This window comes from Merops nubicus, unplaced genomic scaffold (genome assembly GCF_000691845.1).
Source record: "Merops nubicus isolate BGI_N331 unplaced genomic scaffold, ASM69184v1 scaffold12799, whole genome shotgun sequence".
NCBI lineage: Eukaryota > Metazoa > Chordata > Aves > Coraciiformes > Meropidae > Merops > Merops nubicus.
The window spans coordinates 83,824-100,285 of NW_008633113.1; the positions used below are offsets into that span (position 1 = coordinate 83,824).

Below are 16,462 nucleotides of genomic sequence, written 5' to 3' on the forward strand. Positions count from 1 at the left end.
GCCTGAACATTCCTCAGCAGCATACTTTGTGCTGCTTCACTGACTGGGCTGCAAGCTCCTTGGCTTCAGACAGTTCTTTGACATCACTGGAAGGAGTTACTGGACTTGCCCAAGTTATCCTTAGCTTGGGGAAATTCATGTACACACTTAGATTTGCACAGACACACTAGAACAATGTTCCTAAGGGTGGGCAGGTTGTCAAGACTACAATACAACCATATGTAACTACTTTGTTTCTGAATATTAATCATTTATCAAAAGATACAATATGAACTACATGTACTTACAACAATCATCACCAAAATTGATTCAGTCAGTTCTCATAACAGAAGAAGCAAAAAAGTTCATTTTTCTAAAAGTTCAAGTCACATTATATTTGTGTTATTAAAACTAAACTTTTATTCAAAGTAATTAGCACAATTATCCTATTTACAATTGAATTTAAAAACTGAAAAATAAACCTGGAACATTTACAAACAATTAAGACTTAGAATAGAAATGCTAAAAAAATTTACATATAATACTTCATGAAAAACACATGGTAAATATTCCTGTCTCCTGGTACTACATTTGTGGTATTTGTCCATGACAATGTATTTAAGAACAAACTGGCATCCTAATGCTAAACACGAATGCATTTTAATAAAAGCTGTTTTTCTTGCTGCCAGATGCAAAACAATTTTAACATTAGAAAGTTTCAGTGGAAATAACAGGTCAAACCAAGTTTTCTTACTTTTGTATCACAAAATCCTCAGAAAATTAACACTGTAGGTAAGTAATTTAAAGTAGCATCTGAGAATTACAGCACCACTCATTTCCTTAAATACTTGCATTATCTGGATAGTAATCTGCTAGACACAAACACAGGGAAATGCTCACACAGATTATGGTAAAAGGTACACTGGGCACTTCTCCACTCCCAAGTCCAAATGAAATTTCCTATTCATTGGTCAATAGATAAAAGACATTCATAAGCTTTAACAGGAGACAAGAACAGAATTTATTTTAGAACCTAAAAAAATCCTTGTATTTCCAAAAAGTGGTTCTTTCCATAAGAATACATTACTGAGAGGCACCTTTAACACAACACAGTTGACAAGAGGAAAACTGAAGTCATCCTGTTCTCACTTGCTAGCCATCAATCCTGCTTGAAATATGGAAGATCCCAGAACTAAATTCTGTTTTTTTTCTTACAAACATGAAGTAAGAGGTTTTTCTGTGTCCGTGATTTAACACTCAATGCTACATTTCCTTCACAATGGCTTCTAACTATGTTTCTTGGCACATCCTGTTCTTGCTTCCAGCTCTTTGTTTTAACTCCTAGTGAAGAAAGAAATGTTCATATAAATTAGATACACTCATTCAATAAGCATAAGAAGAATTTTGTTTACCTGGATCTTTTTTTATTTATTATAATAAAATGTGAACATTTTATTAATTCTGATCATTATGTAGCAGTATTGAAAAATGAACACTATATATCATTAGAGAAAGTTTTGTCTATTTAATCCAAAAGCAGCTTTTCCACTTAGTGATTTGGTTCTATTTCATTCTTCTCCTCTAACCCATGCTGTTGCAAATTAAGTGTATCTTACATTCAGGTAAACTTTGAAGAATCCAAAAATTTATTCTCTATTTCAGAATGTGGTGCTTCATTTCATAGTTTCTTAATACCAGAGTAGTGATTGAATTTGGTAACTTCATAACTCAGTCTTTCGTAGTAGAAAATGATACTGCTATAACTGTGTATGCATTTTGCCAAAGAACTAATCATTGGTTAGACAGTGTTTAGCCTCACATTTACACTTTTCAGAAAGTTTATTGTAATAGAACTCAACATCTCACAAATAGATAATTATAGTCATATGTATTTGCTCTGTTACATCAGTTCTTACATAAAAACAGGTACATGCTGTAAAATTTGTGTACTGCCTATGCCACTGGGAAAAGCTACACAATTGGACTATTTCATAAGAACAGCAGACTAAAACTTTAATCTTTGATCTTATCTACACTGCCAAAGCAGTTACACTGTGATCTTTCTTAGTGCATTTCTGAAGGGAGAGAGGAAAAGGAGACAAGTGGCTAGAGAGTAAAGAAAAGTTGTAAGGATTTGGTGCATCAAAATCTATGGCAGGTGTCAGGCAAGTTAGCGCCATGCCCTAGGAGTAGCAGAGGCTTTTGGAAAGTTCTGAACAAAAGATGTGTGCAGTGACTGAAAAAATTCCTTGTAACTGATTTTGTTACAGTTAAGATTTATGTACCTCAGAGAAGCCCTGTAATTGCAGCAGATTTTCACAGAAAACTGATAGTATTATCAGCAATCTGTTAGAAGCAAGACAATTCCTAAATATTTTTTGAAAATAATTTTTCCTCAGCTATTGTGTTGGCCCAAAATAGCCACAAAGTTGAAGTAAAAAAATCTTTGAAAAAAACCCATATCTGTAAAAAGAAATCAGTGTGGTGTTGTAAAACAAAGCAAGCAGTTTAAAACAGGTACAGAAATGATTAGAGGATTTCAGCTCTTAATCAACCACAATTGTCAAAAGACAAAATTGGTAATAAAGTTCACCCAATTTCTCAACAAGATAATTTCTGGTGGGAGATCTTAACTCTTAGGGAAAGGTTTTCTGAAGAGGTTTGTAGCAATCTGAGTTTTCATTAGATACCATCTAGATAACTGGTTAGACATTGAGTGGTTTTTTTTTTTTTTTTTTTTTTTTTAATATGCTATTCAAACTGATGGCTTTGTTTACAGATCACAGCAATACATGCTGTTAAATTAACAAAACCTTGAATAACCACCTTAATTTTGGACCAATGCAGTGTCATAAACACAAGTTTTGACACTTACCTGCCAGCTTAGGCACTCGCAAAGCTCTGTGGCTTAACAAGACTTCTTGTCGAATGCGTTTTTCAGCACTAGGGTTTTGTATGTTGCTCAACCCTGTGTTTGATGTAGAACTGGAAAAATGGAAAAGAGTTTGCTTTTAGTACAGTGATTAAGCTACATTATAATAGTTTAAACCTTGCAATGCAGAAATACATGAAATTTTATTATCTGCTATTGGTAGTTTGTAACAGAATGCAAAGAAACTAATTTATGATGTACATATATGGACACTGTTCCCCTTTTTACTACTTAAAAATTTATAAGAATATTTCCACTGTGAAAATAAGAACCAATGTTGTCGCTCATGTTAAAAAGCAGACCAATATGCCAGAGGTTTTTTTGGAAACCACAGAAGCCGGTTTGATGGTCACTGCACACAAATTAGACTAGGAAATAACCTTAATGCATGTATGAAATCCTTGAAATGACCAAACTATGTTTATGGAAGAAATTTTTTTATTGCTGCAATAATTTTTCTACAGCCTGCAACACAGTTGGAAAGGATGGTTTCATAGCAGACATTATGTTTTGGCTAAGCTGCAAGAATGCTGGTACAGCCTTAAATTAACAAAGACAAAACCCCTGTATGTTACAGTCTTTTATGTGATGAACTTAAGATCTACAGTGAAAATTACAAACCTGTCTGATCTTTTCTACTTGCCTCACTAACTTGTCTGGTTCTGCTCTCTAAGACAGCCTCATAAACAAGCCAACTATCTCCCAAGCTTCCATGCTTTTCCCAGTCCTTTAGTGATATTGTATTATTCCCACTTTATAGTCCTCTATCTTACAGCAGTTTTCTTCATAATAATTTTCTGCCTAAAGGAAAATACACAGCAAGCAGTAAAGTCTAAGACCTGCCTTGCAACAAGTCTAAGACCTACTCAACACATAGAAGAGAACTTAGACCAAGAAGAATATAATGCTATTTAGTAAAAGCAGCCTCTGTGTTACAACTGACTTGTCTCTTATCCCTTGTCCTAACAATACAACTGTTTCAAATTATATTTCTAATGTAAATAATTATGTCCAAAATTTTTTTTATTCTAATGCAAGTATGAGGTGGATGGCTGAAGCAAACTACTTCAAACAGGAAAAGCAAGAGAGAGAAAAGAGAAGAGAAAGTAAAAGAGGTGCTATCTGAAAAGTAAGAGCATATTCTCCTCCTCCACCAACAAGAAGCTTGAATTCCTCCTCTTCATCACCATCTACTAGACCAAGCCAACAAGAATCTGTTTCCAGGTAGTTTTACAGTCTGAAGCAGAAGAAATAATCCCCCCAAGCAGAAAAAAAGTTGTGAAAAAGCTATTTGCTAGTTAGAAAATGTGATATTTGCCTCTTCTCATCTTAGATCAATACAGTTTATTCCTCATTCTAGAGCAATCCTAGCAAAACAGTTTAGAACAATAATTAGAACAGGACCATGAAATAGGGCCAGGTAAATCTGTGATCTTCCAGGAAGATTTTTTTTATCTCAAAAGATGCTAATAATATGAAAAAGTGCTAAAGTTTCTTCCCTATCCTGTGATCTATCCATTGTTCCAACAGTCTTCATAAAAGAGAAGTGAAATAGTATTTCTTCCCAGAGCAGACCACAAGAACAAAGTCATAAAAACCAAGACTGGAAATGAATTACCAGAAAAACAAAGGCACTGGCCACTTAAGTATTAAAAAGCATTTTTCTGCTTTCTATTTTGATAACTTCCAATATGTTCCAGCAAAGGCCCACCATTTTCATACAAATTAGATTTTTAATTGATGGTAGAATTTCTTTTTTCAGAATTGTGTCATCTTTCTATTTTATGTAGACAGCAGAGATGGAAAACACAGTATTAGTTTGTACTTGTTAAAAAAAACCCCATAAGTTCCTAACCAAGGGTAAAAACTTGCCAGAAAAAAAAAAAAAAAAAAAAAAAAGGATTTGCCCAACACATTTGAGTCATAACATCTCATATGTAGGTCCAGACAACTTCTATAAGAGTTTTTCAGGTTTGAAATGTAATATTGAATCTTAATTAAGAACATAAAACACAAGTATTATGAAGAGCAGCTGAGGGAACTGGAACTGGGGCTATCTAGCCTGAAAAAGAGGAGTCTGAGGGGAGACCTTAACACTCTAGAGAGCGAGAGTTGTAGACACCTACCTGAAAGGAGGTCGTAGAAAGCTGGGTGCTGATCTCTCCTCAACAAATAACAAGGCAAGAGGAAATGGCCTCAAGCTGTGCCAGGGGAGGTTTAATTTGGATATTAGGAAACATTTCTTCACTGAAAGGGTTGTCAAGTCCTGGAACAGTCTGCCCAGGGAGGTGGTTGAATCCCTGGACATGTGTAAAACTCATGTAGATATGGCGCTTAGAGACGTGGTTTAGTAAGGGACTTGGTAGAGTTAGGTTAATGGTTGGACTCAATCTTGAAGGTACTTTTCCAACCCAAGTGATTCTATAATTATGATTCTAGGAACACAAACTCATTGGTATAGAAGAGTTAGCTTACTCTTACCTTAATATCTTTCTCTTTCTCTCAGCAGCAGAAGTCATTGCCATATATGAGGGCTTCTCAGGGAGTGAAATAGCACTTTTGTTTTCTAATGAAGAGAGACCAAACCTGAAATCAAAGAATTATATTTATTGTACCATCTATTCTGGCTAGAAGTCAAGTGAAATTGTTCATAACTGGAAATAAATATATGTTTAGCTGAAAAACAATATTGGAAATTTGTTTCAACATTACTTGAGGCAGCTTTGCAGGACTTCAGACATACACGGCAGCTTTAACAATGGCATCTCTCAGTGTCAAAGAGGTTAAGATATCCATTTCATATACAGGAAAAGTAAGGCCTAGAGACTAAGTAACTTGCCTGCAGCACCACAATTTCAGAAGCGCTGTATTTCCTTTTTGGTACCTATCTTGTAAAATATGAAAAGCTTTCAGCTTCATCTGTTGTCATTAACAGACTATTGATTTCAAATAACAGCAAAATGGAATCTGATGCCAATTAAAACTGGGGGTTTGATTTTCAAAATGTTTGGTTTACAAGTAAAAGTGGCATCAATAGAAAAACCCAGGGATGAAGATTAACAGAATTAAATTGGGCATAAATGCCAGCATAAATGGAGAATACCTTTGCAGAACGCTACCGCTGCATGGCTGTGACTCCTTCACGGACGAGTCTGTAGATGTTTTGGTCGTTTCACGTGGCCCTTCATAGAGAATTACTGTTGAGTTCATGTCAGTTTGATCAGACTCTGGGATTATGTCACATGTAGAGTCCATGATACTCTCCTTTTCCACTGGCATATCTATATCACAGGCATTGGCCTCATGAAGGCCTGCAAGGTGTAAAGCACTTTTTAGCACAGATGGTGTACGACTGCTTTGTACTGGCTTTCTGCAGACATCTGGCGTATACATGATAGGCTGGACCTCCTTGGTGAGGGAATCCTCCACATGACGGAGACTGGGGCGCTTGGATGGCGTAGGGCTTGGAGATGGAGAGTCCATTAGCTTCCGCCTAGTTCTTTTCTGTGGTGGTACTGCACATTCTACTCCTTGCTGTGTATTTGTATTCAATTCTTGTGCTGGTGTACCAAAAGTTGTACCTGTACAACATAAGCAACAATGGTTAGCACAGTCACCTCCATTTACTACTTCAATCTTGCTTTTTCACTCCTCTTCCCTGAATTATGTTTATCAGCAAAAATTATTACAAATGCTGCTTAATTTACACATTAATTTGGTCACAACTGAAATTATTTCCATTACAGAATTGTCCAGATGGTAGCATTTGTTCTGTGGCACTCTAAGTGATATAAATATACATAGGTTGACAGAGTTAATCCCACATATACTACAAGTAGCCACAAGTAAGATATAACATGACAGCAAGGAATGCAAGAGTAAGAGTATTGAAAATGACATGTATTATCATAACAAAACTCCTAATTTAAGATGGTACTAGCGCAGTCATCTACACCTGCTTCCTGATCATAGCCATCATAGCATTCAGTAGAATGAGAGACGCTGTTGTAAGAGGAAGGACATAGAATCACTCAGAGGGACAAAATTCTTTAACATTGCAAATGAGAAAGTAGTGTTTTGGAAAAGGGGAAAGAAAAGTTACTTGGATCCTATTGTCTCAATAGATCATCTCTGGAAAAAAAAAAAATCTCTTGACTAAAAAATCCCACCCTTAAAAATAACAAAGCAAGCATTGTAGCAGTAATTGGCAATTTCCATTCATCCAGATTCATATTTATTTTCTTGAATTGTCATAATACTTTATTTTCAAGCAGGTGTTAATAAAGGCTATCTCCAAAGTAAAAGAGAAAAGGTGTTTCTTTAAGTTTTCAGTAAAGAAGAACCATCTTAAGACACAGACCACTGCTCAAATTGCTATGCTGGTGGTGACCTAAGTAGTTAAAAAAATAAGGACTTCTTTTAAGAAATGGAGACTACTATACTTAAAAATGTGGATTTGCTCCACTTCAGCTGGTAGCCACAGCACCGTACTTCCCCTTTCTGCACTGCCTGCTTCATTCCTACAGGCAACTAAACTGTACAAGAACTCCTGCTTCTTCAGTTTCTGCAAGTTACTCAGAAATTAACTATGGTATTCCTATACCCATGTTGATAAATATATATTTCTTCAAAAATTCTATTCCATTTTTCCCTTCAGAGTAAGCAAGAATTCCTCAGTCTGAATACTTGAGCTCTCCATATTAACACTTACAGCATTTTAGCTGTTCCATAAAATCACTTTGACAAGGAAGAAAATGAATTAAGAACAAATATTGCATTATTTCTACACACCTCCCAAAGTTTCACTTCTTACAAAAACCCAAGCTTAAATTATTGTAGTCTTTTCTGACTTTTTACCACTTCTCAGTCCCCCTTTCATTTTGAACTCATCGTGCAGTGGCAATCCAAATTGCTGTAGGCAAAAAGCTCCAAGAATGCCTGTTCTCCAAGTACCCTCCAAAAATGGATATCTTGGGGAAAAGGCCCAAATAGCAGCCTCATTGCAGGAAAGCTGTCCCAGGATGAAGGATAATCTTAGCATCACTTATTTGACATACTTTGGAATAAACCATACCATGCAATGGGTTCCTTGTGCCCAGCTATGCTAGATGATCATCACAAGTCAGAACTGTGAGGAGATAGGAAAGGATTTAAAGACTGCCACGAGACCTAGACCTGTTCTGGGAGGATGGAATAAGGAGTATCCAAGTGTGTATGAGTGTGTAAATTTGATGCTAATATATAGGCCATAAATCTATGTTGCCAGAACTTAATTCACTAAAGAAACCATTGATAAAACAAAGCAAACACTTACTCCTCACTCAAGGGCTCTGTTTCAGAAAGAACTATGAACTACTATGGTTCAATAAATATGCAACATCATATCCAACACTTCATAAACAATAAAAGCAGGTTAATTTTAGTTGAATTCCATATGGGAAAAGATGCTGACAATGACACGAACAGTTACAATCCTGTTATGCTGTTTTCAGCTTGGAACACGCACAACGAACACTCAGGCCTGCAAGGACTGCTTGACATGAAATAACTGAACTGTGAACGTCTGAGTGCCTGTGTACAGTTCACTATATATGTAAAAGTTTTTGTTGTTGTTAAAATGCAAAATACATTATTTCCTCATACTTATTCATAGTCTAATTCATGGTCAGCACTGACAGGTGAAATGCAGCAGGCTGCTGAAACAGAAGCTTGATCGTAATCTAAACATTATGCAAACTCAGAATGTTCTCCATGAGTAGTATAATGTAAAAGGAAGGAAAACAGAGGCTGTGTGTCCCCCAAATAATTTTTACCTCCCACAGAAATATAAGCTTTCATCCATTGAGACATTTTTCTTCAAGACTTGGTAGGATTTTGATGGTAACAAACAAGAAACTTATTTACGGGCCATTTTCAGTATGTACTCTGTGACACTACCAGTAACACTAGGTTTCATTAACATTGCTCTTTAGTTCTAGTTTCACGAGCAGAATATTAGTCTTCTGTCTGTAAGACTAGCACAAGAAAATTCTACTCATCACAACCAAAACTTTCTTATATAGATTTTCTTTTTTGACAGCTTAAATACAAGATTAAGCTTTATGTAAGCATTCCAGATCCAGTGATTGAAATAACTATGCATTAAACATTTCAGGACACATTTAAAACTATTAATTTATTAGGTTTTCTTCGTGTCTATATGCATCTGAAAACGTGTGCTTTGGGAAAATAATAGTTAAATTCTATTTGTCTGTTGTTACATTAGGACAGGGAGGCTCCAGTTTCCGAAAGTTTGCTTACCGTAAGACACTGAGGTTTTGCTAATGTCCTAAAGTTACTAGGAAGGAAGTCTGATGGAGAAAAATTTTGGTGAGAGTGCCAAGTTTTAGAAGCTTCTCCAGGACTAAATACTGGAAGCATTTTTAAATTAACTGTAAATGCAAGCATTTAAACCATGAAGTAAATAGGTAAAGAACACAAAAGTCTTGCCAACATTAATAATTTGTTGAATTTCATAATCATGAACAGTATCTCATACTGTAATACAAGTACATTAATAAAATCACAGTTGCAGCAATTCTATATGGGACAAATAAGCCTTTAATAAAAACCCAGACCTATTTTAAAAATACATTTATTTCTGGAATGAAACTCTTAAAACAAAGGTAACACAAAACTAACTTTTCTTTTGTGAAAGCACTAAGAAAACACAGTAAACAAGTAAACAAAACATCACCAGCAACATTATATTTAACTTAATTTCACTAAATGTCACAAAAAACCCAAGCCAGACACCCCAATCCCATGTTAGTTTGCTGTTACACAGAATACAGCTCCAAACAAGTTTTGATCCACAGTAAAATTCAGCAAGAAAAACATTTAAGCCCACAAAATAAAAGAATGCCAGTGGTTTTATTTCTGTCCTAATCAGCAAGATACTGAAGCCCAGCTGCTTTTTTTTGCAGGTGCTTTTAATAGCTGCCATTGAGAAGTTGAAATTAAAAAAAGTAAAGTATCATTTTTCTTGCGAGAACCTATTTCAAATACTTCAAAGGTTTTTAGATATTATTAAAAACATTGAAATTCAGATGCAAACTAAGAGATATATATTTTTTTAGCTTACTGAAAGAGAAGATTTAGTACCACAAGCTGACATAGAAGTAATATGCCTTGAACAGCAACATCCTATCTTGTCTTTCCTTAATACTGAATTCATAGAATTTTAGGATAATTTGACTAATCAAGCACTGAGCATTTCAGCAAATAATTTTAGAAACTGTTGTCATCTGTCACTACTTAGCTTTTATCACACTGGGACAGTTAAAACGAGGGACTACCATTTGCCTCCTTGGATAAGATTTAGGGGTGCATAAAAAAGCCCCAGAACAACCAACTGAATGACTTAAATGTTCTAAGTGGTAAATATGAACTTCCAGTGTTAAAGCAACACAAAATATACATTCAGTTCATAGCAGGTCTTGCCTACTAAACCCAAAGTATTTGTATTACAATTTTAGGCAATGCTTTTTACTCCATTTTAACATGATATTGTTAAGTACTTGTAGGTGGGGTGTATTTATATGTTCTATGTTTTAGCAAATCTTACTGCCTAAATATTTCAGCAGATAAACAACTGAGGTAATATTTAATATATTAATAAAATATCACAGATAGGGCTAATAAGGAATTCTTACTGTAACAAGCAGCACATACCCTGTTCATAGCACATACTAATTTTAACACTAAGAACAATACTCACCTCCAAGAGAACAATTAATGCTCTTGAGTTCACTGCAGCATGCTGGGGCCCATCCCAGGTGAATAAATGGGTTACAAAACACAGATTTGACAAACTGGGAAGATGTCTGCCAGAAATTATTATTTGTGATTGTTTCACTGGGATTTCCCATTGAATTGGAACTGTAGATTTACCGTGTTATCACTGTCTGCCTTCAATATGTTGGCAAGTACTAAATACAGGCTACTGAAGACAGCATAGAGGTAGATCAAGTATGGCTACTCATATTTTCTTAATCAATCTAAATAGTTCTTGACTGGATGTCTAATGCTAGTCATTAAGTGCTGTCCTTACTTCTCTACTTTAAGACAAACAACAGATTCCAACTCTGAAGAAAATGTCCAAACCTGTTCCATAACAAGGCAGGTAAATTATGTTTATGGTTTGTGTTTGCCTCACATTTTACAGCCAGTTCAATCTTCCGGCATTACAATGATCAGCATGATTCAGTGATAAGTTTATTTCATATACAAGAATGAATCACTATATACTTTACAGAACGTCCGCAGCTGACTGATGAAATAGCCTAAAAGTAAAATTTAGAAGTTTTATTTCCTTAGCTAGTGCTTTCAGCTACAATGCTTCTCTTTAACATTATTCCAGAAGCATTTTAGAGCCTAGATCACGTTAACTGATCTTTAACTCCACGCTGATAATTATATAAGATCATTGTCAGAATTTGTTTAGATTTTTAATTTCCAAGTGACTCTTAAAAACAACACAAACACACACATCTTCCACTGACCAACCACCTCCCATCAAATGGTATGAGGGGGTTTTGGACATTAGTTTGCTGTTTTATCTGTCCCAAAAGACTACTCAGAGCAACTGATTTATCAGGACAAACACAGCAAGAGTAGATATTTACAGCCCTGTGAGGTAATGTGGAAAGCAGAACACAGTATCTGTGAAACATGAGTCACAGCAGAAGCAGACAGAGTTCACAACAGAACAACGCTGATGAATTGGGTTAGTCCTAATTGATGTTTGGGACAAAACCATGGTGAAGACTTGTATTCTGGAGCTTGTGTTAATACATGCATAAGGGGTTTATTTCTGGAAACTGTGCTAAATTAAGTCTATCAGGTTATTCTGCTAAAGTGAAATTAAATATTAATGTATTCATTTCAATAAACATTTCTGGGCTACCAGTGATTGATCCAATTACAATACTAATCATACATTTCCATTCTTTTGACAACTGACTCTTGGAATCCCAAACTGCAAATGAGGTCTAGTGAAGGCGTTTTGATTCTTTAACACTCATGTGACCCAAAGGCATCCCTGTGGTGGCCAGTCTGACAACAGTTTCACAAAAACCAGCTGGGAACTGAAAAAGGCTAAAATCCAGGCTGCATTCCTGTGAGACCCAGAGGTCAGGTGTACACAAGAAAAAAACAGTGTGAAAAGCTGTTCCAACTAAGAGAAATCTTTCCTATATACAAGATGTGCTTTTCCTACTTTTAATCACGTCTTTTACTATGTACAGCTACACTCCAATTTTTCCTGCCATGCAAAATAATAAATAGACTTTACTTTCGGATGTTTGTGACAAGGGAAAGTAATGGATGCCTTTTTTTTTTTCCTGTAAATCAATTCCATTCTCTCAATGGTAATGTACAGTAAGGCTTCCGGAAATGGGATGCCTGAAACAATGCCAAGAACTTTCCCATTCACAGAAACACTTGCAAATACCAGTCAGAGCTCATCACTCCATGCTCTAAGAATACTGCAAGGCTCTCCATTAACCAGGACACAAGAATGGGGGCCAAAACACATCTTTAAAGGAACTTTATGTTGTTTTCATAGCTTCTGCTTTACTTGATATAAATAGTCAAGTTGTTCATGAGTTTGCACATTTATGGTTTCATGAAGCATGCAATAGCTTAATTTTTTTACCATATCTGTGAACAAAAATGATAGTGGAAAACCAGCACTTCCTCTACAAAACAATTCTCATTTACAGTTAAGGTCAGAATAAATAGGATGGGTGGATGCTTAAAAATTGGAGCATATATTGATGAAGCAATTGTTGAAAAATATCTTCCCTTTTAATAAACAGTAGAAAGTATGGTTAAGACACATTACGAAAATTCCACGTTACAACTTCATAATGAGAACGAGCAAGAGTAGATGTTTTAAAAAAAAAAAAAATGGTTTGTCATATTTTAAGAAGCAAAAATTAAATTACCAAAGAAAACCAGTAATTTAAAAAAAGGTATGACATGGATACACTCAGTGGGATAAATTAATGCTGCCTAAATATTTGTAAATTATTTAATTAACAATTAGAAATTAAAATATAATTCAAATGTTTCATTTCAGATTAAATTTGAGGGCATTTTATATTGAAAATCAGGAAGTGGTAGAGGACAAAAATCCACATCAAATTAGCACAAACAGATTTAAGATTCAGATACTCTGTTCTTTACAAAATACTCCTTGAATCATAACATGTGGAATGTGTTAGCATGCACTACAAAACAAGTGTTTGTTAGATCAAATCACTTGTCATGCATAGCTGCATGAATATGGCACTGTCTAAACAAACCAGAAGAGCAAAAACATTAGCTTAGTAGAAAGTGATTTTCCTGAGAGCTATTTCTGGCACCCATGGTAGTGCCACTGTAGATACAGATGACTAAGCAACGTTACTTGGTTGTCCGAGGCTGCTCATTAACAGCCAGCTAGTGACACACATCAGACTCTCAGAGCAAGACATTTTACAGAAGGTGTTCCAAGGTTCAAGGAAAAACAAAACAGAAAGAGGTGTATTCCTGCAGTGCTTTGGCAAAGCTTATTAGCTTTCTCTAAAAATCAGTCACTTCTTGTGCTTAAAAACCTCTATCTTGATATCTTGACCATAGAAACAGATGTTGAATGAATGGCCAGAGTATCTCAATGTTATCCTCTCCTGCCATGACTACGAAACGAAACCCTTTCCAAGGAAGGAACCATCACTAGAAACAAAGATTTATACATTACTGGAATTCAGATGAAGGGTTTTGGTATTTTGAAACTCCTGATAGCAAGAAGAATCTTATAACAAGGTAATAACCAAACCAATTCATACAATAAAGTAAACACATTTGGAATATATTTTTCAAAACTTCTATCTGAAAGAGTCTTTCAAAACGTGTAAGGGTAGGGATTTTTATTCCACCTTTGCTATCCTTCCCTTTACTCTTTTTACATTCTTTTTCCACATAAATTACTAGTTTGATTTCCTTCTTCAGGATCAGCTAGTAGAATGTAAATTCCAAAGAAACCCAAGTTAAGGCCCTCCTTTCACAGTTTTTCCTGTTCTACAGAAATTATTTAGCTGCTTCAGCCTTTTGGGGACAGTACTTAGAAGTTATTTATGTGACTTAAAGCATACTAATTTTTATGTGAAAATACTTAATCACAATTCATTTACATCTGAACAGTGACACTGTCCTCCCCAAAAGGACTGCCAGCAAAATGTTATAATGCCATTAAAGCTTACACAATGATTGGTGCCTCATATTTTACAACATACAGAATTTGGTTTAAGTACAGGTGTTTTTTCTGCATCATTACCATGTCAGTAACTTGTAGTTAATGAATTTGAAATTTCCAAATACAAGCACCACATAGACATGGCACACATCCTTAAATACTTTTGAGTTTAACAAGTTATCAGTTAACTCTATAAGCTTACACTGAAGAATTTGTATTTTCCTCATAAATCTTACTGTTTTCTACATGAGTACCATCTCTTCCTTGAAGAGGGATTTGATCTCAAAAGAAAATGTTCTTTCAAACGCGTTCACATGGATTCAAAAGCAATACATCACATCAGTTACCAGCAAGCCTAGTACACTCTCTTCAGCTGAGATGCTCTACACTTACATTTCATATCAAAGCACCATTACATTGTCACCAATTAACTTTGTTACCCTCTCTGCTAGTTTAGAAAAGAAACTTCTGAGACACTAACACAACGTGACATATTTATATTAAACGGTAGATAAAAAAGTTACTGGTCTCAACTTTTAACATGAAAAATAAGAATCAAAAAGTGAACTGCATTGCTCTTTCCTGCTAGAAGTCATGCAGTTATGTTGCATGTGAAATATGGATTTTTAGAAAAGGAATAATGACCGCTGTGTACCACGTGGCTAATGGTGGTTGTTTTTCTCATCTTCATGCAAACCCCTATATCCTTCCTAACATCTTGAACAAATTATAAATAATAAAATATCAATGCACCAAAGGTGTGAAGGGATTTGTATAAATCATCTTTTTTTATTTGTTCACTAAGTTCTTAGGTCAGCACTGGCTAACATTTGCCAAGCATAATTCTGAGATGACTTTAGGGAGAAGGAATTGGATTCTTGAATAATTTATTTAATCTTTAAAGAAAAACTACTGCATCCTTCCCATTTCTGATTGGAATGTTGTTCTTGTACTACACATTTTCCCATGATATTGCTTTTTCCTGATTTTTTTCCCCCCCCTTAATAGTTTTATACATTCCACATAAGAGAAGTGTATTTCCACAACATAATATCAGCTTATAGTTCAACGTATTTTCAATGTGAGTTCAAACAAACAATTGAAGAGCTAGTTTATTGCATTGATTTTGAACTGAAAAAAAAAATTTTGAAGTACTGGCAGATGTATGACTTTTTTCCACCCCACCTCCCAGGGTGTATGGAAATGATTTTGTCAACACAGTAGTATTTTAGGTAAGGACACAGTAACATTAATTATACTGTAAATGTTGTTTGAAAAGATTTTTTTTTCTGTGCATAACTGCTACTCTTCATGTTTGCTGTCTGAATCTTTTAAAATTAAAATGTTCAACTGATCATTTTCAGCATTTTAACTCCTCCCAGTATGCAAAGTCAATTCTCGATTCCATCTCAATTTAAAATTTGAATGTCTAATATCAGGTTCTCAGTACCTTAGTACCTAGTAGCAATGTGTCTTACTCTGTTATTCTGTACAATGACTGATGTTTAGGAATTTTTGTACAATGGCTACATACTGAACAGTAAGTCTTCTACTACGAAGCAGTCTTGCAGAAAAAATAACTTTGTTAGCTCACCAGCTGGAGCTGCCAGTGAGAAAGAGGTAGATTCTTTGTAAAGATTAAAAATGTTCCATAATTTTAAAAGAAATCCTGACAACGTCTGCTAAAATGAACAATATCTTTATGCTACTAGTCAAAAGCAAATGGAAAGAGCACACAATCAGATGAAGACCATAAAAAAAAAAAAAAACAAACACACCAGACACCAAAACCAAACAACAAACAAGAAGTGTCTTTTCAGAAAGAACTTTCCTCCAAATTTTGTAACCTTTACAGGAAATATTATAATTTCTAACATGTTTTATCCTGCATCTAATAAGATGGGGGAAAGAAGTGATAATGTCTCCTATTTCCTTTTCTGCAGAAGAAGTGAATAAAAACACTACAAAAGATTTCTATGGGCATCTGCAGGCAAAGACAGCATTTATAACTGAAAGAAATCCATCTTAACTGAAAAATATGGTGTACATTTACTTAGGTGAACATCCATTTCAGCAACATTTAGAACAAGAGAATAATTGGAAAACCTCCATGTAAGACTTTTAAAACAACTCCTCAAGTTATGTCTGATGATTTTAATGGAGTGCAAAGCTGATGCCTTAACTGTTATTCAAATTGCATACCAATTTTTATTAGTGTTAATTTCAATAAAAACAGATACGGCTTTTTCCAACACAGGACTTCATAAAAGTAG

General features: G+C 35.0%; 1 protein-coding gene across 1 annotated transcript in view; it reads right to left on the reverse strand.

Moving 5' to 3' along the window:
- Positions 1 to 1,171: 1,171 nt before the first annotated feature.
- KIF18A (kinesin family member 18A) overlaps positions 1,172 to 16,462 on the reverse strand; it is a 31,137-nt gene continuing 15,846 nt past the window's right edge. The window contains exons 13-16 of the mRNA XM_008948148.1: positions 6,015 to 6,492; positions 5,393 to 5,497; positions 2,855 to 2,964; positions 1,172 to 1,320 (exon numbers count right to left, since the gene is read on the reverse strand). Of these exons, the coding sequence (XP_008946396.1) occupies positions 1,172 to 1,320; positions 2,855 to 2,964; positions 5,393 to 5,497; positions 6,015 to 6,492 (842 nt within the window). The remainder of the gene's footprint in view (positions 1,321 to 2,854; positions 2,965 to 5,392; positions 5,498 to 6,014; positions 6,493 to 16,462) is intronic.